This window comes from Dermacentor albipictus, chromosome 1, assembly GCF_038994185.2.
Source record: "Dermacentor albipictus isolate Rhodes 1998 colony chromosome 1, USDA_Dalb.pri_finalv2, whole genome shotgun sequence".
Lineage (NCBI taxonomy): Eukaryota > Metazoa > Arthropoda > Arachnida > Ixodida > Ixodidae > Dermacentor > Dermacentor albipictus.
In genome coordinates, this window is record NC_091821.1 from 240583012 (window position 1) to 240608512 (window position 25501).

The following is a 25501-nucleotide window of genomic DNA, read 5'->3' on the forward strand; positions in this document are numbered from 1 at the left end:
GCGACTTGGTACATGTTCGGAAACAGAAAGAAAAAGAAAACGAGCTAAAGCAACAGACACCTATATGAAAGGCAGCATGAGTACTCTCCTGCTGCACTGTAAAATAATTTACACCCTTAAAAGTGAAAAAGGGTGTAAATGTGTCTATAACTCACACCCTTAGGGTGTAATCTATATAACGGACATCATAAGGGTGTGAGTTATAGACATATTTACACCCTTTTTCGCTTTCTGGGGTGTAAATTATTTTACAGTGTGCTAGTTTTTCACTGTGGAATCGGGATAATGCGCAGATGCACTGGTCAGTCGACAAGGCACGTGGATGCCGATGACAAGGGGCAAAAAGATAGGATAGGAAAATTAAAAGAATCGTCACAAAATACGGCCCCTCCCGCGCTTTTTAAGAAAACCAGAGGCGTGTTGAGTGTGTGAAAGACAGCGACTTCTCTGTGCGATTTCTCTTCCATTCATCTCCCCCTTTAACACGTCCATCCCTATTCCCACGAGCCGAGTAGCTAACTAGGATTTTCTTTTGTTAGCTACCCGTTTCCCTTAGTCCATGCTCTCTATTTCTGACAAGTTTAATGCTTATGTTATCTCTTTCTAGAGAGTGCATTGTCGTTCATTTTCGCCACTTGCGGATTCGCCGATAAGCACTAAAATGCCACATTTACGTTCATGCTTTCTTTTCATTCCCTTTCTTTTAAAAAAAATCTGGAATTACGGTTGTCCCTCGTATGTGACTGGGTCGATGAAACTGACAGCGTCACAAGCTTATCGCTACGCCTTGAACCGGGACGGCCACTGCTGCGAGGCATTTGCGAGCGTTTATATACTTCGCGCCGGTATCACACTGGCAAAGCAGTAGTTGGGATGTTCATGAGCCTGTCCGCGCTGAGTACGCACCGAAAGAGGCGTCCGTGACTTTCCCTGATCGCACTTTCGCGGCCCGTGTGCCAGGCAGGCGCATTCGGGCCGAATAGCTCCGCGGTCATTACGATCGGGCTCGGCGCATCGGAAGAAAAGGGCAGACGGCGACAGAGCGCAGCTCTCGTTAAGCGAACACAGAGATGGCTCCTGGAGGGGTGCTTCTCCAATCTCCCCGCGCTCGTCGTTTCACCTGCCGCTCAGATATTCGCCACGGCAGGCACATACGGCGACGGCGAGAAGAAGCGGTCGCCATTGTTGTGCCATTACCACAAGCCCGGATTCCGAATCTGCAAGATGCAGAATCTATCCCGCGAGCGCCCTAATTCTCCCTTCACAAGTCAAGATGCTGAGCCGTCAGGCAGCGGGTCCTGCGGGAGAAGCGGAGAAGCCTCGGCGAGCCGCAAGTTTGGACGTGTCGGCGTGTGCCAGACAGCCCGGCGCCGCACCTCCCTTTGCCTGGAGGTCACCGCGCGCGCGAACTTTGAACCGGGTGGCCAGCGCGGTCGCTGGTTGGAGCCCTCGGACGACCGTCGTGTGCTGACTTTGTATTGGGCCGTTTGAGTGACAATGGTCCTCGGGGATTATAAAAGCAGCGACACGCCGCTCGAAAACAGGATCCGCCAACCCACCGGGAGAGAGTGTCGCTCCCGACTGGGGTGAGATGTGTCACGCGTTTTCGCCGGACGTCGTCGTGCGAGAACAGTCGCGTTTGTTGTGAGCACTCGGCCCCAGTGCCGACCCGTTCATGTCCTGTATGATAACCTGTATATAATGTATAAAGTCCCTTTTGTTATTCTCATCGACGCCAGGCTCGGAGTCTTCGCTACCAACGCTCTGTCACGAAACGGGTGACGAGCGCTACGGGACCACAAAGCCGTAATCGTGGTGCAGCGGTACGAGTTCGTAACACTGGCGGCACCGGTTGGATGTCGTAATACTAGTGGCACCGGTTGGGAGTTCGTAACACCATGGGCACCATCGCGCGGGACCCGCGAAAGTCGCGCAACGAGCGCGTCTCGAGCGCTCGGCTTAGGAGGGCCTTTCGCATGCAGAGCAGTAGCCGGCAATAAAGGGCGCGCCTGTGTCCGCGTCGTTGTTTGAGCGGGCGGCAATATTGACTGAAGCCGCGAGGCACGCAAGCTACGCGCGCGCGCGCGGGAGGACATGCGGCCGCGGCGATGGGGTGCTTCAGGAAATGAACAGGGCGGGCGCTGTTTGTTCCTGACGCTGGCTTTTATTAAGGGACCGCTGGCGGCCAAACGTCCCCGGGTTGTGTCCCGCTCCTTCGGCCCGCGTTCCTGGGCTCTGGCAGACCCTTCTTGGAAGATCGCGGCGCCTCTGTTGCCTTTCCGTCAGCGCAACTCTCGCCAGGTTCGCCCGCCGGTGCCGTCGGGACGAGCGACGCGCGGAACGATGAAACGCAGCATTCGATCGCTATATACTCGATGGTTTTCGAATGCCACCTGAACTGCGCTCTTGTGGGCTCAGCTTTCGTAATCAAGATGTTCTCGTTAGCGGGGATGTCCTCGTAAAAAAATAAATAAAATAAGGGCAAACGAGCACGATCACGGAAAAGACGCTCAAGACAAAGTCGCGCTGTTGCTCGTTCTGCGTGCTCTTTCTACTCGAGAATGTTTGCGCTTCAAGTTAGTTCGTGGAACACATGCACAGCCTGCCAGTTCTACTGGCGTACTAGAATTCACCTCAAACTTCAGTCAACCTGAGAAATTTTGATATTGTGCTCAGCGGCACAGCACGGCGTATTCCTTAACAAGAGAGAAAGAGAGGAAAAGCATGGAAGTAAACCAGAACTCGATTTCATAAAAACGTTCTTGCTCTAAAACTGTTCATATAGAGCAGCTTGCAGCCAATCGTGACTCTGGACGTATAATTAGCGAAGGTGGCCTGCCAACTGCAAACAACAGTTGCGAACGAAAAGCTTTCAATTAAGTCAGCCCGAGCTAAGTGGTGCTATATACACTGTACGGGAGTTTCGGAAGGACTGCACGCTTAACGTGACCCACCGTTTCGGGCAGCTTTAAGCAACCCCTGGGGAGCTCTCTTCTTTGCAAATACTTGCAGAAGGAGAAGGGCAATACTTCTCATTTTCTGGGCTTCGCAACGCCAGGTACGCTACTGTAAAGAGATATGCATAACAGGGCCCTGCGACAGAGCTTGTCACCCACGATGAGCCTTCGAAACATTCGACAAACGTTCTACATGCATCCTGCAGTTGACGTTCGTGTCTTGTGCGACCATCGGGGCATCTAGTGCGGATATTTTCAGCGGGATAGCTAAAAACCAAGCCGGTAGCGTCATGTCACGCACAAACGGCCGGCAACAAATGTTTTCGGCGCTGTTTAGAACAATTAATCAATCAGCGACATTTTTACATGACTGCATGCCATTTAGTAATTGTGTGTGTGTGTGTGTGTGTGTGTGTGTGTGTGTGTGTGTGTGTGTGTGTGTGTGTGTGTGCGTGTGTGTGTGTGTGTGTGTGTGTCTGTGTGTTTTTTTTTGTGGGAGAACTCAGGGACACTTTATTACGATCAAGATTTCCGGGGAAAATCTTGACCGCAGCGAAGTCCCGTCGTTTCATTGAAGCAGCACGCTGCAAAGTAAGAAGTAAAGAAAATTAAAGGCGACTTCGGGACTGCGGGGCCGCGCCATTTAGCAGTGACGGTGAATAATACAGCGGTGAAACTGTGAATGACGAAACTAACTTTATTTTGGGCGGACTTGTGTCCACAAAAGCCAGTTGTACTCAAAGCACAGCAATAGTGGCGAACACGGTCGGCGATCGTCGAAATCTGAAAGTGCGTCGGCTGTTACACACCAGTCATCGAAGGCTCCAGAAAAATCGTTGGTACGCGCGCGTCTTCCAGAAACTTCCACACCATTCGCGTCGCGCATACATGCAGTCCTATTACGCAAGGTGCGATGACAACAGACAGCGGATAGAACCATCGATAACATTCCAGAAACTTCCGATACATGCAAGCGCGTCCTGCGCTGAACGATAGCATCTGTTATACGATGAAACGCGGTCACCCGATAAACAAGTACACGTGCACTCTAAAAAAAAAGTTTGCACCCTTTGGGGTGTATATCTGCCACACAACGATAATCGTCATCTGCCTTCACGCGTTTCCTTTCTTTAATGCTGCGAGCCCTCTACTTTCCAGTGACGAACGGCATGCGAGTTATCAGCATGACAGAGCATTCTCGACAGAAAACTAGCAAGCGCAGAGTTTTCTAGAAAGGAAATGCGGGCAAGAGAGATGACGATTATTGTTGTGTGGCAAGGTACGACCTAAAGGGTGGACATTCGTTTAAGAACGTGCACTCAAAAAAGTCTACACCCTTTGGGGCTTATCTTGTCCCCAAACAATAATCGTCATTTGCCTTGTTTGCGTTTCCTTTCTTGAAAATTTGGCGCTCGCTACTTTTCTGTCGAGAAGACTGTCATGCTGATAACTCGCATGCCGTTCGGGTCTAGGAAGTACCGGACTCGCATGCAGCGTTAAAGAAATGCGGGAAAGACTGGTGACGATTATTATTTGGGGACAAAATACAACCCAAAGGGTGTAAACTTTTTTTCAGAGTGTATAGTAATCGCAATGAGGTTACGAGCACGTTTGAAACACCTTCTAAAATGACTTCCTAGCTGCGATACAGCTCCACGTGCTGTCAAAATAGTTCCTTCCCGGCGTGTATAGGACGCCTTCTATAACACTTCCGGCGCTTCGAAGGTAGAGAGGTATATAAGAATTGTTCAGTATATACTCTCCAAGATTGTGTGGAGTGCCCTAAGCGACGCAGTGCGCCTAAGTGCACGGCCCAGAAAGATATAAGGTCACGCACAGTGCCCTTCCCTTGAACTTTTACACAGACGGTACGTCAGGCACGAGTGAGCGTACCGCCAAATACGCCCGCCCGAGAATGCGGCGCCAGTTCAGAGCCGCCAGCAGCAGCAGAGGTGGGTGACGAGTGTGTGACGAGTGTGTTTGTGGGACCCGCAGCGGAGGCCATGGGGAGCCGCGTGACGCAGGCGACGCCGCTGCACTTCCCGGACAAGTCCCTGGCCGGCGTGGCGCGGCTGCTGGACGACCTGCACCGGCTCATGGAGGACCGGGACTCGGCCGACGTCGTCTTCCTCGTCGGCCGAGAGGAGGCGCCCGTCTACGCGCACTGCCTCATCCTGCGCGCAAGGTACGCTTTCTCGTGTGCACAGTTACGGGCTCTCACGAATCGATGGGCCAGACCGGCACCTCCGCTCGGAGTGACCGGAAGCGATCACGCCTCGTCGACTTGATTGAGAACGCGCAATTTTGCCTATCGACTGGGTCTCCTTGCGCTCAGTTGGGCGTTTTTCTGGCACTGCAATGTTTCTCTATTTTTAATAGAAAATGACATGCGCATTAATTCAACTTAAAAGAGAACTACTGGTGAATGAAACTTGGCGCGGTTGGTTCAGTGTATGAAAGTTACTAAATTCCGGTATTGTCTTAACACATGATCATCATCTTGAGAGGTTAGTTTCCGATGTCCTGGACACATGAGTGTGTTCGAAACTAAAAATACACGATAGTGGTTAGACTAAAAAATATATATTTGAAATATTTTATATACGAACTTTGATAGGTTCCTTATAAAATGTCGACCTAATAAGGCAAAATTACTTCTGAAGGCAGTGCGACTGCGATAGCTGACGAAGTGCTGTGTTACTGAGGACAACATCTCTGGCTTTCGCTTGAATATATTTGTACTTACTAACCCTAATTTGCACTTAAGCAGTTCCCAAAGGTTCGTGCGTGCTGTTTGCGTAGACACCACACAGTGGTCTATCGCCCACCTACAGGAGGTACGGATTTTTCCGCGCTTTCTCATCCACTTCGCTCACGTGGCAAGGCTAAAGCGGCGCTATACTGAAGTCCTGTCCACCGGTGGTCCCGCTGCTCCTGTGGCTATGCTATACATGTGTGCCGGTGCTGTGCGTGTCACAAGCCAACGAAGTTCAATTCACTGACGTCACGCGATGGGAAACATTCAGTGTTGCTCAACGTCCTGTGACCCATATGTGTCGGCATACCATGGAGTGTTCACAAAAGAAAAGGTATTGAGACCATGGCGCCCGTGCGTCCCCGATGGAGAAGTCCACAAAAACTCCGCGGCATTTTCTTTTTAAGTCCATCGGCCAATATGACCGCTATCCGCTCGTGACGTAATGATTTACTTTTCACTGTATGTGCACCAATGTACGACAGCTACCCTTTTCTCCTAACTGTCGTCATTTTTAGTCACATTTTTTTTAACTTCCCCAGTAGAGAGTGACCAACCGCGCTGAACCTAGTCAACCACGTGACTGCTCCCTTAGCAGCGCTCTTTTTCCCATTCTACGGTCGTACCGTTATGCCCTCTGCTATTCTTCAGAACCATTCGCCCCAGCTAAGTCTGTATCTGAGTGATTCCGCGTCTGTATTGCTCCAAGAAAAAAAAAATCTCTTCTACGCTTTTTATTGCCGGAATCCAGAGACGTCTGCCGCGCCTTCCTTTTCTCGGAGCGACTCAATAAAAACAAAAGTTTGTTCCGTCATGCCGAAAGTGTGCGCGCGACGGCGTGTTTATCGCTCGTGGACAGAGAGGGATAAAATGGTATATGTGTACATGCCCCTCCCCCACCCCCACCCCTTTCTTTTCTTTTTTCATACGTAATATTCTTCCAGAGATCTGGAGCGCTAAGGGCGTTCTGTATCAAAGCAATAGCGTAGGGTGTTAGGAGTAGCGTTACATTTTTTTTAAGGAAAAAAAAGGAACACTCTGCTAGCTCTTGAAGAGTCAGAAGCGCAGTGTTCGAGGTGGCCTCTCTTGTCAGCCGAAGCCCTTGACGTTCAGCAGCGCGATGTCTCTCGAGGGCGTTTTCGGGCTCTTCTGGCTGCGTCAACTTCTTTCGAGCGCCTCGGGCCAATGATTGGCCGTGTCGGCCGCCGCCTTCTTCACTTCCCGACTTCTGTCGCGTCGCTCTTCTGTCGCTTTTTCTGTGGCGCTTTCCGTGCTACAAAGCGTGGAAGAGCGAAAAGCTGGGGGAGAAATGCCGTAAGCCTCGAGAAGGTGGCTGTGAAGCGTGTTTAATAACAAGCACCCGGACACATCGCTAGATTTCCACCCCAACCGTCTCTCTCTCTATCCTTCCTTTACTGTAACTTGGCTCAGCTTAGCAGCCTCACAAGCATTTTCTTGCAAGTAGCAGCTGCTGTCGTGCAGCGCGTGCAGCGCAGTCATTCAGAAAACCTTCATTTGAGATAGCTTGACAAGACAGAAAGTGCTTGAAAGAGCTAGACAAGTTGGTTCCTGATACGGTATGAAATTAAAAGAGCGCTTGTGCTGCTCTCTTTCCTGCCCATCTCTCTCTCCCTCTCTTTCTTCTCGCTGCTTTAATTTTGATTCATTGGAGAGTCGAGACTTCAAGTGGCAAATGCGCGATGCACTAGAGTATTACTAGTTTAAGTGTCCAACCCGATGAGATAATTGTACAAATTACGGGAACTCAGCTTCTGAAAAATCAATGGTCTAAGTAGGCTTCCGCTATTAGGTAATGTAAGAATACATTTGGCGCCGAGGCTGTTCTGCAGCACGGAGCTGCAATGTGGAGAAGCTTTTTGCATTGACAAACTTCGTTTGGTTGGTCAGCAAACATGTCTGTTAGTGAGTGCGGGCGTGCGTGTGTGTGTGTGTGTGTGTGTGTGTGTGTGTGTGTGTGTGTGTGTGTGTGTGTGTGTGTGTGTGTGTGTGTGTGTGCGTGCGTGTGTGTGTGTGTGTGTGTGTGTGTGTGTGTGTGTGTGTGTGTGTGTGTGTGTGTGTTCGCAACATCACAGTGCGTTGCGTCTGCACGCCGCTACCGTCGGCCAATCTCAAATGAAAGCCCGCATATCCACTTAGCCATCCATCTTCAACTCCAGTGTCGAAGACCTTTGGCGTCATCTGAGTAGGTACCCAGGTTCTAACCGTGAATGTCGCATAAGCAACACATAGGCGTTACACATCGCGTTTGTATCGCCTCCCACTTGCAAAGGTTTTTCCAGTCGCGCGGAATGAATTGGGAGCTTAGAGACGACTCCTGTGACCCGCCCAAGGTTGGAATAACAAGAAGAAAGCGAATCTCCCGTCTGGGGATCAGTGCTAGGCGAGGCGTGCGAAAGGAGAGCAGCCAATGGAAGAGGTGCCTGCTTGCGCCGAGACCGCGCGCACTCGCAGCAGCGCCAGGCGCTTTTTTGCATGCGCGGTCTCCGTGGTGTTGGGCTCACCGAGAAGGCGGCCTCGCTCTGGTCGCCCTCCAGACAGCGCCATTGTGCCGGCTCTAGCGGCGGTGAAAAATCGCTGCCTGGCAGCGACGCCGCCGCACGGCAGCAGTGGCGCTGAGACAAAAGCGGGGAAAACAAATACATAAACAAGAAGAAAAAAAGGATAGGAGGGGCGCGAGGGGCTTTGGGGAAGGCGTGCGGAGGGAACGAAGGTTCCTGATTAATTGCGCCGAAAGCCATGCGTCACTGTCGGCACCCCCGGGTCCTGGCGCGGCCCGCGCCCGGCGGGACGTTGAAGCGGCGGGCTCGGCGTCCGCTGGTTCGGAACGCTGGCGCAGATTTGGGAGAAGGGCCGCGCACGCGATAGAAGGCGGCCCAATCGCTCGCGGGCCTCCATTGATTCCGCGACTGCGCCTAGGCGGGTCGCTCCATTAGGGCGCCTCCGGGCTGCCTCCGGCCCCGTTAATTGATCCCCCCCTCCCCCCTTGGTACTGCGAAGGGCGCGTCCGAGAGAACCCTCCTCCGCACAGGAGCATCACCTGAGCGCCGAGGCCTCTGTTCCCTCAAGTGTACTACGAAAAACGCCACGGGGATCGAGATGCCTCAGGGTTATTTACCCCACATTGGATTTCGCTTTGTTGACATGACGGCGTTCTCTAAACCATGCGTTCATCGAGAGCTTTCTAAAGTTCCTGGTTTGGGTGCCAGATGGAGCGTCGGCACTCGTGTAGGCTGCCGTCGGAAGTGAAACCCGCTTCTGCGCGAGACAAGTGGACCCCGCATCCACCTTTAGCCCAGAATGTTCCGCTCAGGTTAAAGCTTTCCGGTATTTCCCAGCTGTCTGTTATCTAACTGTTTCGTTCTGTCTAATTTGACACTGAGAATGACTACATTGAAATGATTTTGTGTGATGATTGTTTCAGGGTTCCTTTTTTTATGCGTGTGTGTGTGGGGGGGGGGGGGGGGAGATTTTGGTATTTCATTAAGTTTTTACCGCAATTGCCAATGTAAGCGTATTTGGTCGAGCTACAGTAGCGTCGGGAAATACTGCATGCCTATTGCTCCAAACCAGTGCGTTTCACATAGGCGTCCCTTGTAGTTCTTTTCCCGCAGTGCATACGAAACACTTTCTTTGAGGGAGCAATAATACGTCGAACGTCGACGTATTTCCTGCCGCTCGACATCGTTCAGCGTTTACCAGGATTATTGCCGCCAACCATGGAACTTTACCGTCGAACTTCACGCCTTCACGCCTGCAGTAGAGTAGCAGGCCAGATGCTCCATTATCCGGCCAACCTCTCTGCATTTTCCAATCATTAAAATACTACTTCTTACTACTACTTCACGCCTGCAGCACGACCATCTCTACCGCTGTGGGGCCTCCATCCACTCCAGGCTCTTCTTGTTATTCCCGGTATCAAAAAGAAAACCGAGATGTCATCTTTCGCCCTCAAACAAACCGTGCTTTCATTCCTACATGACAAGCACAAAGAACGCATCCATGTTTACGCGGACGGTTCTGTCTCCTCTAAAAGTTCAGCTGGAGGAGTGGTAATTCCCGCAGAGTCTGTCACCCTCAAGTTCAAGACGTCTCACATTACATCATCGACGGCTGCAGAACTCGCAGCTATCCGTGCTGCTCTGCAGTTTATAGGTCACAAATCATCACATTCATGGTCCATCTTGTGTGACTTGAAGGCAGCTCTCCAGTCTCTGATGTCCCCTTTCAATCACGGACCAAATGAGCAACTAGTCGCAGACATCCAACTACTCCACCATTACGCAATCAACAAGGGGCACAACATCATCTACCAGTGGATACCAGGTCACTGCGGAATTTCGGGAAATCACAGTGCGGATGACGGCGCCTGATCGGCCCACGACGGTGCCCATGTTATACCAATACCACTGTCACGAACAGATGCAACCACAAGTCTTCGCTCCCTCGCCCGCAAGCTTACGCAGAATCTGTAGAACACCAGTGAATTCACTAACGCACGTCTCCACAGATTGGACCCACGTCTGCAACTTCGTCTACCACCAGGGTTACCACGAGCGGAAACAACACTTCTGTGCCGCCTGTGGCTCGGCGTGGCGTTCACGAACTCCTTTTCATTCCGCATTGGAATGGCCGTCAACCCTACCTGCGACACCTGTGGCTGCGAAGAGACGATTGTGCACCTCCTTTGTGACTGTCCCCGTTACAAAGTGCCAAGAAAAGTGCTCGTGGCCGCGCTCGAGAAACTGGACAATCGCCCCTTTACAGAGTGAAAAGCTCTAAGACACTGGTCCAGACGGACTTCGGCACTCAAGGCCTTAAGGGTTTTGCTCAAGTTTTTAAGGACATGCGAATTGTGCGACCGTCTTTGAGTGTTGTAGCGCGTAGTATCGCGGTACTGTGTGAATTTTCTCGTTTACTTTTTTTACCTTTTCTTCTTCTTTCTCCTTTTATTCCCTTTACCCCTTTCCCCAGCACAGCTATGGTAGCCAGTCGGTACTATACACTGGCTAACCTCCCTGTCTTTCCTCCCCTTTCTCTCCTCCTCCTCCTTCTTTGAGGTAGTAATAATGCGTCGAACGCCGACGTATTTCGCCTCGCATATCGTGTTCGGGTGCATTGAAATCGGGGCTAATATTAGGAATTATGAACACGCCTTCAGTCCTCACTGACATCAGTGTCGCAGTTACAGCATGTGCCCTAACCTAGTTGGTCATAAAGTTAGTGGAATTTTCCCATCTTGCTAATCCACTCTGTAATTTTTTTGCGTCATGTCATGCTCGCCTCATCAGGTAATCCAGGTGTATAGGCAGAATTGTGCTATCTGCCACAAGTGATTATTATAGAGCCAAGCTTTCTTCGGCTTTGCCCCCCCCCCCCCCACTCACACACACACATTTTGCGTGGACGGCTGTGTAGCTGAGTAAACTATGGCTATCCCGGATACAGATTAATGAAAAGTGGGGGTGACCTTGCGAGCCAGTCCTGATACCAGTGTGCAGTACGGGCCCTCACAACAGTTTTCATGTTGTTAGTTTTCAATTATATATATATATATATATATATATATATATATATATATATATATATATATATAAAGAGAGAGAGAGAGAGAGAAAACAAGTCTACTGAGGAACTACGGCTTGACTTTGACAACAATTATTTAATGTGTTGAGTCTATTTCTTCTGAGTTCTTGAAGCAATTATGACGCTATTCGATTTCGAAAGTCAGTGAGCGCAGAATGTACGCTGTTGATGCGGTGTGTCATTATGAAAGCATAATCTAAACGAGATTGGCAGTCCAACAGCATGCACATGGAAGAATATATTTTTGTTCAAACTGTAAAACTCCTGCAGACATCAGTGTCAGCAACCTGTCGAAAGCCCGCGGGCGTCCTCCAAACTTCGCGATGAAACCATTCTCGCACAGTGCAGAATCGTTAGCACTAACGCCCATATCAGTTCCGGGGAAAAAAAAAATAAACAGAGGAAATGATAGTAAGGGTATACGAATGTTCAGATTAGAAATTTGTTTCCTGTGCCCGTTCATAGGGGCCCTTCTTCTCAATTATGAAACAATGTTGTTAAGAAGTAAAATATCGCAAAAAAAGACAAAGAAAATTATTTTCTTTTTCTTTATTTTTTATTTATTTGCGCTCTTTTCGTTCTCAACACTACCTGCTAACTAGCGCAAGCAAACTCTGCTGAGACAAGTCATTCACGACGGCGAAATCCCACTGACAGGCCGATGTCACAGCCTTATTCGCACTGGCTTTGCCCTTTCGCTGCGAGCAAATAAAAAAAGAAAGAAAGATCGGGAGGAGCGCGAACACCACTGTGCGCCGGCGGTGTTGTTTCCCCAGCCGCTGGCCAACGCGCACCTGTCCGCTTCGGCCCGGCGCTAACCCTGTTAGTGGCACGGCAAGCCGGCATTCACTCGAGCCCGCTTGTTCCGAAAGAACGGCGCCGGGAGGAGAGGGTGGTGGGGGTGGGTGGCGTCGTCGTAAACGTCTCTCGCATCGGTGCTGGGGCTCCGCAACGCCCTCGTAAAGGGCCGCGTCGTATTTCCTCTTCGGGCGGCCGTCTCGGAGTCCGGCAGCAGTAATCAGCGGGCCCGGCGCGCGTCCCCGCACGACGTCGTTCCTGCCGGGGATGGGCGGAAAGAAGCTCGGACAACAGGAGTGCCCGTCCGAACGGGTATGTCCTGCGGCTGCAGCGCTGGGGTCGTTGGGGCCTCGCGTGTTTTGTCAGGCTTCCCCCCCCCCCCTTTCGCTGCGCCGTGCTCTGATGGCCGCGCCGTCCGGGCTGCTCAGGTGCGCGCGCTGCCCATTTGTACGCCTCTGCCGTGCGCAAACACTCGGGCCCTGTTTGGACAAGCTCTCCGCGGAACGCGGTTGAAGCGACCGTATACGCGCTGGTTTGCCTCTTTTTTTTCCCCCTCGCTGCCCAGGCATGGTTGGAACCCCCGCAAATGTGGCCATTTGGATGTCCGTGCAGTTGTGCCGCGGAGGATCTTCTTTCGGCCGGGCGCCTGCGCGAGGTGGTTTCGAGCGTTTTACGCATACGCGAGTGCTCGGGCTCACGAATCGAGCGCGCAGTATTTTTGTAGCGTAGCGGCGCGCGATGGACGGGAGCTGTGCACCGTAAACACGGTAAGCGCGCGCGGACAAATCGCCAGAGTGAAGGAGAAGAGAAATTCGGGGAGCTGTGCTCAGCTTCCGGCAGCTATGCGTCATAGACGGCAGCTGTTATGGTGTAGTGATGACACAATGGTGATTACAGCGACATCGAAACGTTCTGGGCCGGCAACATCGCAAGCCTTGGTTATACTGTCTAGGGATGGGGCAAGCGGTGTTTGTGACAATCCTTTTATGCTGTTGTTCGTACACCGGCTACGAGTGATTAAATCCAAAAGTAGGGTGGATAATACAAAAGGATAGTATAATTTCAATTAATATAACTAAATTCTAACATCGATGAGTAAGTAGGAGATGCCATGAGACAGGCGTAATTTCCAAGTCGACGATGTATATGCTAAACTTTTTTTTAGTTGTCTGGTTTAGCATGGCAATGATAGTAATAAAACAAGAGCACACGTCACCATATTTGCCCATCGCGCACTTGTAGCGAGCAGGAGCTCCTCCCAGTTCTCAAGTCTTTCAATGCGAACCATGGCAGCTGCATGCGATACTAAAGAGTCGAGCCGATTGTAATGCTTTCGGATATTTTATGTGCAACTTCATCTCATGCGCATTTACGACACGTATTGTTCGAGACGGAATAATACATGGAAAATCCGCCTCCGTTCCACCCTATGAAAGTGGACGCACTGCGAAGCTGTTGCTGACGTTAGGCAAAGCACCACCACCTTTACAAACGACGTGCGTGGCGCGCCCACGCACTTATGCTGAAGTGCAGCGTGCATCCTCATTCCTTTAAGGCCAGAATACATGGAGCGAATATGCGACGAATCGTCGGCGTTCGACGCCCGGCGGCGTACGCGCGACGCGCGGCGGCGGAGAAATCGTCGTTCGCCGCCGATCCAGCTGGCGCAGAAAAGTTCGTCGGGCGTCGGCGATACCGGAAGCGGCAAACGAGCGGCGCCCCAAAGCGAGCCAATCAGGTCTCACTATCTGCCCCGACTTCCGACCTGGCTTCCCCGCTTGTCCGTATATCCCGATCCCGCTCTATCGTTCACGCTGGTCTCCCGCTTTTCGTGTTCGTGGTATCCAAAGAGGCGCGGCTGGAATTTTACGACAAATTAATTTCGGCTGTTCAGAAGCGTGCCATCCTGTGGGACATTTCTAAACAAAATTTTACGCGTTTTTAGAGTGTTCCGCAATTCAAAAGAAATAATAGTTGTCGTTAAAGTTCTTTTTTTTTGTCATGTGTTTCACTACAGCGCTTTTGCCTCATCTAGCCACACTGATAACAACGCCGCGGCTCGCCGGCGGCGGCCGCCGTGTCTTCGCTCCATGTAGCGCAGCCCGACGAACATACGGTGTCGCGCCGCGGCTGATTTTCTGCCGCCCGAACATCGTCGTGAAAGTTCGCTCCATGTATTCAGGCCTTTAGGCCCTCCTCCAAGCGCAAGTGCGTTATTGAACTAAATTAATCTTTGAAAGTTAATTGCGTCAGAAAAATGCGTGAATTATGGCTTGCACACAAGCTGCTGACATTATAGCTTCGGCTTGTTGTTGGAATATACGAGAAAACATACATCGGTTAGGCGGAAACTGAAAAACAGCCGCCGTTTAAGGTCTGTCTGAGTGGCGGTGGCCGCTATGGCGGTATACCGTTGGCGCAACATGCATCCTCATTCTTGTAGGCCCTACACCTAGCGCAAGTGCTTTATTGAACTTATTGAATTACTCAAAGTAAAATGCGTCAGAAAATTCGCAAGTTACGACTTACACGCAACCTGCAGACACAATAGCATCGGTCTGTAAATAGAATATATACGAGAAAACATAATTCTGTGACGTGGGAACTCAAACACAATGCCTTCCAGCTGTCGTTTGTTTTTGTGTGAGCACCGCGCATTTGGACACGAAAAATCGCGACCAACTAGAGGCTAACAGCTTCGCTGTAAAATAGACAGAGTGACGGTGTTTGGTAAAGGCGACTTCTTTAATGACATAAATAATAACTGACCTATTCCTATCTTTTCAGATTTTTCGGGAGCTTTGGAAAAACTTGTAAAAGCAAGGTTGACCGTGGCTTTCTCAACAGTTGTTGAGGAGCAAAATGATTTCCGTGAGAACAATGCGATTGAGATGGCGCTGTTAAAGATTGAAAGAAAAAGTAAGTTTGACAGTTGAGTCAGTCACTTGATCTTATATTAGCGTCGTACATTTGAAGTGAAATTGTAAGAGTCTGTGTTTTTATGCACGCCTGCTTAGTAATATGCTATATAATTTTAGACATGTTTGCTTGAGCATTTCAGCACAGAGGACCAACTACGTAACAGACCAGCTTAATTATCTAACTCTAAATTTTTTAGCGAAAACTCTATTTTCCTCGAAATGTGTACACGGAGAAAGAAAAGTAACTATGTTGTTAGATTTGATGCAATAAAGTCATATCTCTTGACCTGTTTCATGGAATAACAGGGAAATGTGCCCGTTCAAGAAATGTCTCATTCTTCCATTGACATTGCGTTTCGTTCATTACATTTACTTTAGTTCGTCGCTTCAATTATTGTATATATAACGTTGCTATTTATACACATCTGGCACATCTTCTGCTACAATGTATGGGTGGCAGGGCCGTTGTCAGGCGGAAAATTTCGCCATGTCATCCAAAACCACGGGACATCGTGTCCGAAACCAAGTAGTGTCCGAAACAGCGTTGGAAGTAAATGAAACAAATCGCAGCCAGGTCGCGGGTTGCTTTGTCTTCCTTGTTTCCTGCTGTCACTCTGCTGATGACCACTGTGATGTCCTGATTAACGTCGACGCGTGGTCGCGACATCGCCCTCTCTCCGTCCGTCGCAAGCTGTACGCACGCCCCCGTACTCTCTCCCACCGCGGTAAGCGCCCGAGGCGTCGCCGCGGCAGCGCGCTTTTGGCGCCTCGCACCCCGACTGGTGTCCCCAGGTCCGAGCGCGCGCGCTCTGAGGTGCGGTGTCGGCGTGAGTCACACGCCCGGCTGCTTCGCCATGCGCATCGCGTTGGGGACGGCGTCGCGCCGGGGTGTTTGTTGACGCGCGGCCCCTCAGCAGCCCCCGACCACCGTGCCCCGAGCGGAGGCACCGAGATGGGGCGCTCCGTGACGTCATGCCGCGGTGATTGACAGTTGGGATTCATAATGGTCGGTGACCGAGACTGTCGCCAGGGGAACCTCAGGCGCGTAGATTCGCCCCGATATTGAATTCCTCCCAGTGCGCGCGCGGGCGCGCGCGGTTGCCTGGAAAGCCCCGTGCCACAGGGTGTCGGGGGCGGATATTGAGCAGGCCTTGGACCACGCCGCGCGAGCTCTAATTGCGTCCCAGTGGCTGGGATTTCTTCTTGCTGGTTTCGTCGCACAGCCGAACGAACGAACGCAAGCCTGGCCAGCTGCTTCCGCGCGCGCAGGGATTCTCCACGGCGTTTGCCTTGTGACTTTAAAACATACCCGCGGACAGCCGCTCTTCGTTTCACTTCGCAGGCCAGTTTCGAGCATACGCCTCCACCAAACTCGTGTAGATGCGAGATGAACGTTCTTAGGTTCCCTGCTCTCGCTTTTTCATGCTAGCACATCACGGAGAAAGTGGCGCTCGTTATGGTGGATTAGGGAACGCACTCTGCAGATGTGCGCAGAAGAGTAATGTTCCCATTTACTTTAGTGGCGAAGCTGATCAAGCGGTGCTCGCAAAAAAAAAAACAAAAGAAAATATAATCACACTGTAGACCGTCCGTAAGTGAGCCCTATAGGCGCGACCTTTCTTAAGCATTCTTCCTCTCTGCGAAAACTAACTTTTCGTGAAAGTGGTACCACATACTGTCGTTGGCGTCTTTTTGCCCGCGCCGTATGCCTTCTTATTGCGCGCAGCCTGCTCTTACTGCATTGTTAGACGTCAGTGAATCCTGCGCTACTCGATTTGTATACGCGCTATTCCCACTCACAAACGGATTAACTGAAGTTTGCATGAGTTAATACACCATCATCGTAGGGAAACAAAGCGAGGACGTAGACATTCCACAAATAGAAACAAGCGATAGCACAACCGCTGAACACCTTAAATTTCTTCTTAACATTTAATCGCCTTGCCCGGTTGCTTACGTAAAAATATGGGATTTTATGTGCCATAACCACATTCTGATTATGAGGCACACCGTAGTGGAGGACTGCGGAAATTTAGACCACCTGGGGTCCTTTAACGTGCACCTAAATCTAAGTACACGGTTGTTTTCGCATTTCACCCCCATCGAGATGCGGCCGCCGTGGCCGGAATTCGCGATCCCGCGACCTTGTGCTCAGCAGTCCAACACCATAGCCACTGAGCAACCACGGCGGGTCCGTTGCTTACTTCTTTTCATCTTTGTCTCAGTTCACACTGTTTTCTGAAGATTGTCAAAAATAATAATAATAAGGCTGGAAAGTAAGTGCAAATGTGGTGTCACATCGGAATTAGGAACAACTGTCCAATAACATATATGTATGCTAGTGAATGGCAGCCAATTGTATGCATTGAAACTTACATGCTCGGGCGTCCAAGACAATTCAGTATGATTATCCACATTTGCAAGACTGGTGGTAACGGTAAATTGCATCGCGAATAATGATGGCCAAAACGTTGCGCCATGGAGTGAGTGAGAAAACTTTATTTCCAATCAGAACGATTCGCGTCCGGCGAGTTAGTGGGCTGGGGCACCTTTAACGTTACAGCCAAGAGTTCTTGCCTGCTGGCGGCTTCCTTGGCCCGCTGGACTGCCCAGAGCTGGTCTTCCAGGTTCGAGCTGAGCAGCGCGGCCTGCCATAGCGCGCGGAGGCTGTCGATGGAGGCTTCGCTCGCATTGTCCTGTATTAGTTCCTGGAATTCCCATAGCATATGCTCTAGCGTGGCTCTGGTGTCACACACTTTGCATCTATCTGTTGTGTATATGTCTGGATAAATAGCGTGCGTTAGTGTTGGGACTCTTGCATCTTTTCGTTTGTAGTTGTCGCCACTGGACAGCTTGCGATCTGTTGATTTGTGGACGGGGTGGTGTATAAGTGCATCTTTGCATCTTGTAATGGTTGGTGATGTCGTTGAACCTGGTCATTCTGTCTTCCCATTCCCATACCTCGGTGGGCCCTGTCGAGGGGTGTACGTTCGTCGCAGCTCGGAAAGTGAGTCCTCGAGCTACGTTGTGTGCGCCATGGAGGCCTATTTCTTATCTTCTGAGAAAGTGTCTTTTTTGGTGCTCAGTGGTCCTTACTTTTGTTGTGATTACATTAGTATAAGCATACTGGCTCTCGATTTTTTTTTAAAGATGTGCGATGGGGGCTTCAGGCGCTACTTGATCCGAAAAAAATGTACGGATTCGGACGACGACTTGAAGTGATGATATTGAGACGACGACAATAATTTTGATCATAATGATAACAATTATGATAATGATTTGTTAAATTGGCAGCCATAACTGGAAAAGACAGCGCCTGGAAGGCGTGTAGAGCGTGCTTCTGTATATCCTCGACGTGTACTTCGTTGATTGCTGTTACAATAAGGTGAACTAACGAAGCATACTATGGTGCATATATTCCAAGGATCGGGTGAGAATAAGAAAACAAAAGACGCTTTCAGATGTCGGAGTAATTAATATGAATGTAACGTAAACGACATGTTCAAGCTTTGAATTGACCAATGGGCTCTTTCAGAAAGTACCAATGCGCGCTCATTGCGAGCGGCGTGTAGATGGAAATGGAAGGCTGTTTGTTATATCCCGAATCTGGGTTCGAATTCAAAACCTTTTTGTTCATAAGTGTTCTTTGCCATTGACCGGCAGCCTTCGATAATAATATGTCCGGCGTCTCGATTGGCTGGAATTTACTCATACAAAAAATTCTTGCGCAGGCGCGTTTTGTAAAACGGGTCCTGGTTATCTCACGCGCAGTTTATTCCCGTACTGGTTTTGTAATTTTGACTGTTGGAAATGACATCGCGCTTTTAAATTTTTTTAACCAAAATTATATGGAGAGAGTCCGGACTACACCATATAAGGTGACACCCTGTACATTTTCCGAACAACTCGCAAGTTTTGTTTGTATAATATTCCATTTCTCTATAGTTCGATCTTTTGATACTTGAAACCGTGTGCCAACTGAAAGTTGGTAAGCGACGTGAGGTTGATAGATAAGATTTATATGGTTGTGTGCACTGCTCAGCAGCGTAGCTGCTGGTTAGGAAATGTTCCACTCAGCACGGGTACCCTATTTCTAAACCGGTTTCCTAAATTTAACTGAGAATTAAGGTAAAAAAAAAGAAAAAGACGCATACTTACCGTTATTCGATTCGTCCATAATTCGATGACTTCGCGAAATAAACCTCTGGGCGATGCTTGCGGCGATGAAAAACAAACGCTCTTAATTAGTGCTCGGCGCGAGGCAAAAAAAAAAAAAAAGAAAGATGCGCAGAATAAAACGGAAGCGGGAGTAAAGTCGACCTCTCTGCCGCGGGTGCGTCTGACCCGGGCGGCGGCCATCAGTGCGCTTACTCACGGTTTAAACTCGGAATTCGATTTCGTTAATTAACGAACGTTCCACGCATCGGCACCTCGCGACTGCTGCCTCGGCTGCGAGCTTCGGAAAGCACGGCCACGCAGCGCGTCTGCCGCTTCACTTGCGGGCCCCGGCCGCCTGTTTGTTTTTGCGGCAGGAAGTGTTTCGGCGGGCTTCGCGAGCTACGGCTGGAAATTAGGAATGGAGCTCTGCGCTCGTCATCAGCCACGGCCACCGAGTTTTGGTTCGGTGCTCCCCGCTGCTTCGAGCGGCCGGAGATCACGGGCATAGCCTCCGGCTGCGGGCAGGGAATCGTCTCTCACCGTTTGACAGTTTGCGCGTCTTCTCCAAACGGGCGTGTTTTGCAGACAGAACTCGTTAAAGCACGAGTGAGTAAAAGGGCCTGCAGAGGTGCCCTGACTCACCTCCGCGAGTTGAACGTCCGCGGCTGTCGGCATGCGTGCCGGACAGGGCGCATGTGCGGAGACGGTCACGTGCTTCCCCTTGTATTCGATTAACTGTTCCGCTGGTAAACTGTCAATTTGAAGGTGGCCGGAAGTCAGCACAGTATAGCCGGTCGCTTTTTTATAATCGTGTTCTTTTAATGTTCCATTTGTCAGTTGCTGTTCGCCCTCAGTCGATATTCCCGAAATTAAGACATTCTGAAACTTATTTTTAAACTGTCACTCTGTCACTGCACTGCATTTGGATAGGCACGAAGCTCGCGCTGTTCGCTTAACTTCACCCTTATTTCAAATTGGCGCAACGCTGACGTCATAACTGGGCTGGCTCGAGAACGAGCTTTCTCGGCGGATTAGCAAGTGAAGGAAGCGGAAATTGAAATGTCCCCGGCGTTTGGGCCTCCTGTTCGGCCTTCGGTAATCCAGCTCCGGTCCGCCGGTCTGTACTGCGCTCCTGACTTTTCTCTAATGGGGCTGCTTTGTCATGAGAAAAGAAAAGAGAGAAAGAAAGAAAGGGAAATATGGGATCGCAGGCACGCGCAGAGGTTTTGGGGGGCCTAGCAGGCCGGCAAATCCCCGTTCGATTTGCGAGCGCTTTCTTTGGTCGTTCTTAACGGCGCGCCCAAGGCGTTGGCCCGACTAATTGCTGGCTTTCGGATACGGTTGGCAAGGTTTAAGCGCAAAGGATTTGGAGCGGCGCCGTGACTCGTCTACCCAGAGTCCGTTCGTTCTTTGGCTTCTTTTTTTTTCTTTTTTTTCCTGTTACGAGATGGCTTAATTTTGTTCGTTCAAATACTGAATCCAGCAACCAGAGGCACTGCTGCTCTCTTTCAAATGATAGTGGATGTTGTTCATTCGGCGGCGCCTGCCTCGAAATGTCAGAGCGTAGAATAATGACTGCGTTGAATAAGAAAATGCTGGCTGCCGTCTCCCTTCAAAACAGAGAATTCGCGCGTCAGATAAGGCGGCGACATGTGTGATTTGGCGGTGCGGTAAACATACACCAAGGAACTGAGAGTGTTAAACGGCTGCTAGTTTAGTATTTACATATTGAAATGGAGCCGTGTCTTTACGATCGGCAAAGTACTCTTAAAGAGCCGCGTATTGAGACTCGCGGGTCATGAGCAGCCAAAGTGCACTATTCTTGCTTGCCTGATGCACAGCTGTAAAGAGAGGTGAAACGACGAGCATGCGCGGCTGGACTAACTTTGACGGTTGCTGCCCCCTGCGTTTTGTTGATGCGCTACACGAGCTTCGCGATGCATAGTGTGACTCTGTGTTCTAACGTCCGGTTGGTCGTCCTGCCAGAACCGAGAGGTGTCGTGGTACATTCGTCGGCAGCGTGCAATTGACACCGAATAGCCGCTTCTTGAGAGAAGGCTTAGGCCTCCAGAGTACGCGATGAATGTTCGAGAGAGAAAAAGAAAAGGGAGTTACTTTGGAGCTGTGAATTACTGCACACATCGGGACAACGACTGGAAACGACGAAGACAAGCGCTGACTTCCAGTTCAGAGTATCATGAAACACTAACGAGCCCGATTTCAAACCTTGTGTCAATTCATCACTTTGGAGGCGATCGACTCTGTAGATTCCCTACTTGCGGTGCGTGGAAGCGCAAGCAAAGCTCGCGGTATATAGTTCTCGAATCGACGCATCCGGATTTCAGTGAAATATGGGAAGAATTCATCGATTGTGTATAGATATTATGTAGTTTATGGCAAGGTTATTGTTGGTAGTGTTCGTTCGCGTCAGTTCCTTTTATCATTAGCACTCATATCTCGCGCACCCGCCAGGTTATATTCTTAGCAGAACGGGTCACGGATCAATGTCACAAAAACAAAAATTGACACTTCTGTTCTACCACACCTCTTCTACTAACGGTGCTTTTACCTGGCCAGATGGTTTCATCGGACTCTTATTAGAGGAGAAACTTGGGCGAGTTGGTGGTGATTCATATTCCGGAAAATAACAGCGCAAGCCAGACAAGGACGAAGGAAAAGAAGAACACGAACAGCGCCAGTGTCGTGTTCTTCTTTTCCTTCGTCCTTGTTTGTTTTGCGCTGTTAATTTCTGGGAGTCTTATTAGTTATATACACGTTGTATCTTGCATTTAGTAACTCAATGTTGACGACATTTCACCCAGCGTGCAGTTGTTTCGACGCCTTATTATCTATTCGTCCCCGAAGCAATTGTGCCTCAAAATGGGATGCGCCAGAACGATTTACACTATAAAAGAAGTTAGGGAATTGCCTGTTCGACGAAGGTGTCAAACACTGCTTCCACTCGAAACGGCCGCTTTTAGCTAAGCTGGAAATGAAAGTTCTTACTGCTCTGTACCCGTATTCACAAGAAAGGACTTACGCTAGAATTGTTCGTAAGAGCAAATTGTAGCCAGTCCTGATAGTGGACATATTAATAGCGAAGGCGACCTAGCCAATAGTAAAGATCACTTGCCAACGGAAACCTTCGTGAATCCGGCCCTGGGCTACACGCTGTTTCGGGCGCGCTCTTTTGCATGTTTAAGTTTGCTATACCACAATGAAAGTGTGATTATCTCCCTGTCCTTACCATACCTATGAAATATATATTTATCTTAAAGAATACATAATCCCCACAAGTGGTTCTGAAGTACGCATACAAGCACTCACTATAACGAGCTTTTTGAAAGCCGCAATTTACGACGCTTAAATCGGCCCTACGCTAATTAAGGAGCAAATATATATTATTGCACGATAATCATTTAAACGTATTAGCTTGCGGAAAAAGCATGCACTAAAATTTGATATTGTCACGTGGTAGTGACGGTGAAGAAAGAACACAGTAACAGTACTGTGAAATACAAAACTAGCTTTTATTGGGCGAACCTGTGCCCACAAAACAGGCTACACTTAAAGCGCAACGATGGCGGCGAACACGCTCGGCGATCGTCGAAAATCTGATGAGCGGGTCAAGCGCGTCGGCTTTTATAGAGCAGTCATCGAATGTTCCAGACTAATCGTTCGGACCCGCATGTCTTCCACAAAGTTCTACACCATTCGCGCCAAGTGATGCAATCAGATAACGTTCAGCGACAACAGACAGCAGATAGAAGCATCGATAACGTTCCAGAAACTTCGGTACATACAGGCGCGTCCCACGCTGTGCGATTACTTTTGTTAGGCTGCGAAACGTGGTTGCCCGATAAAGATAAGTATACGTGTCAATACCCCCCTCTTAAATAGCATCGACCCGATGCTGCAAAGAAACGAAGGTAATAAACAAAAGCACTCGTAGCAAAGAAAAGAACAAAAATGGCGAAGTTTGTCAGCGTCCATAAAAGGGTTTAAGGCGCACCACGTGGACCACTTCAGATCGTGCGCGGCGCCGCTGTGAATGCGAAATGCCGTCTGGCACGACCTCATAGTCCAGAGCGCCAATGCGTCGGATGACCTTGTAGGGTCCGAAATAGCGTCGGAGTAGTTTCTCACTGAGTCCTCGTCGGCGTATCGGGGTCCAGACCCAAACACGGTCGCCGGGCTGGTACTCGACGAAGCGTCGTCGGAGGTTGTAGTATCGGCTGTCGGTCCTCTGTTGGTCCTTGATCCGCAGGCGGGCGAGCTGTCGGGCTTCTTCGGCGCGCTGGAGATAGCTAGCGACGTCAACATTCTCTTCGTCAGTGACGTGGGGCAGCATGGCGTCGAGCGTCGTCGTCGGGTTCCTGCCGTAAACCAGCTTAAACGGCGTGATCTGTGTTGTTTCTTGCACCGCCGTGTTGTAAGCGAATGTTACGTACGGCAGGACGGCATCCCAGGTCTTGTGTTCGACGTCGACGTACATCGCTAGCATGTCGGCGAGGGTCTTATTCAGCCGCTCCGTAAGACCATTCGTCTGCGGGTGGTAGGCCGTGGTCCTCCTGTGCCTTGTCTGACTGTATTTCAGAATGGCTTGGGTGAGCTCTGCTGTAAAGGCCGTTCCTCTGTCGGTGATGAGGACTTCTGGGGCGCCGTGTCGAAGCAGGATGTTTTCGACAAAGAATTTTGCCACTTCGGCTGCGCTACCTTTCGGCAGTGCTTTAGTTTCAGCGAAGCGGGTAAGGTAGTCTGTCGCCACGACGATCCACTTATTTCCGGTTGTTGACGTCGGAAAGGGTCCCAGCAAGTCCATCCCGATCTGCTGGAATGGTCGGCAAGGAGGCTCGATTGGCTGTAGTAATCCGGCTGGCCTTGTTGGCGGTGTCTTGCGTCGCTGACAGTCTCGGCATGATCTGACATAACGGGCGACGTCGGCGGTCAGGCGCGGCCAATAATACTTTTCTTGTATCCTCGATAGTGTCCGGGAAAAACCGAGGTGTCCAGCGGTCGGATCGTCATGTAGGGCGTGCAATACTTCTGGACGAAGTCCTGACGGGACAACAAGAAGGTAGTTGGCGCGGACTGGTGAAAAGTTCTTCACGAGGAGATTGTTTTGAAGCGTGAAGGAAGATAATCCGCGCTTAAATGCCCTGGGGACAACGTCGGTGTGCCCTTCCAAATATTCCACCAGGCCTTTTAGCTCCGGGTCTGCCCGTTGCTGTTCGGCGAAGTCTTCCGCGCTTATCATGCCAAGGAAGGCGTCGTCATCTTCGTCATCTTGCGGCGGCGGGTCAATGGGGGCGCGTGATAGGCAATCGGCATCGGAGTGTTTTCGTCCGGACTTGTAGGTTACAGTGATGTCGTATTCTTGTAGTCTGAGGCTCCACCGCGCCAGTCGTCCTGAAGGATCCTTTATACTCGCTAGCCAACACAACGCGTGATGGTCACTGACGACTTTGAATGGCCTGCCATAAAGATAAGGGCGAAATTTAGCTGTAGCCCAAACGATGGCGAGGCATTCCTTTTCGGTCGTAGAATAGTTGCCTTCCGCTTTTGACAGCGACCGGCTAGCGTAAGCTATCACCTGTTCGACTCCGTTTCTCCTCTGGACTAGAACGGCACCGAGGCCTAGGCTACTGGCGTCAGTATGGATTTCTGTATCGGCGTACTCGTCGAAGTGCGCAAGTACAGGCGGCGACTGCATGCGTCGTTTGAGTTCTTCAAATGCGTCGGCCTGCGGCGTTTCCCACTTGAACTCAACATCACATTTAGTTAGACGTGTCAACGGCTCGGCGATGCGTGAAAAGTCCTTGACAAAGCGCCTGTAGTAGGCACACATGCCAAGGAATCTACGCACTGCCTTCTTGTCGGTGGGCTGCGGGAACTTTGTGATGGCAGCTGTTTTCTGGGGGTCGGGGCGTACTCCGGATTTACTGATGACGTGGCCTAGGAACAGAAGCTCGTCGTAAGCGAAGCGGCATTTTTCTGGCTTCAGAGTGAGCCCTGATGACTTGATGGCCTCTAGTACTGTCGTAAGCCGCCTAAGGTGATCGTCGAAATTTTCGGCGAAGACGACGACGTCATCCAAGTAAACAAGGCAGGTCTGCCACTTCAATCCTGCTAACACCGTGTCCATGACGCGCTGGAAAGTTGCAGGTGCCGAGCAGAGTCCGAATGGCATGACCTTGAACTCGTAGAGGCCGTCTGGCGTGATGAAGGCGGTCTTTTCGCGATCTCTCTCGTCGACTTCTATTTGCCGGTAGTCAGACTTGAGATCCATCGACGAGAAGTACTTAGCG

General features: G+C 50.3%; 1 protein-coding gene across 2 annotated transcripts in view; it reads left to right on the plus strand.

Moving 5' to 3' along the window:
* The window catches only part of LOC135901640 (serine-enriched protein), a 189319-nt gene that overhangs the window by 12373 nt on the left and 151445 nt on the right, over positions 1–25501 (plus strand). Inside the window, exon 2 of one of the 2 annotated variants that reach the window (XM_065431492.1) lies at positions 4953–5142. In XM_065431492.1, the coding sequence (XP_065287564.1) occupies positions 4961–5142 (182 nt within the window). In that variant the 5' untranslated portion in view covers positions 4953–4960. Of the gene's footprint in view, positions 1–4952; positions 5143–12345; positions 12427–25501 lie in introns of those variants that run through there. The other variant, XM_070531122.1, reaches the window with a different exon arrangement.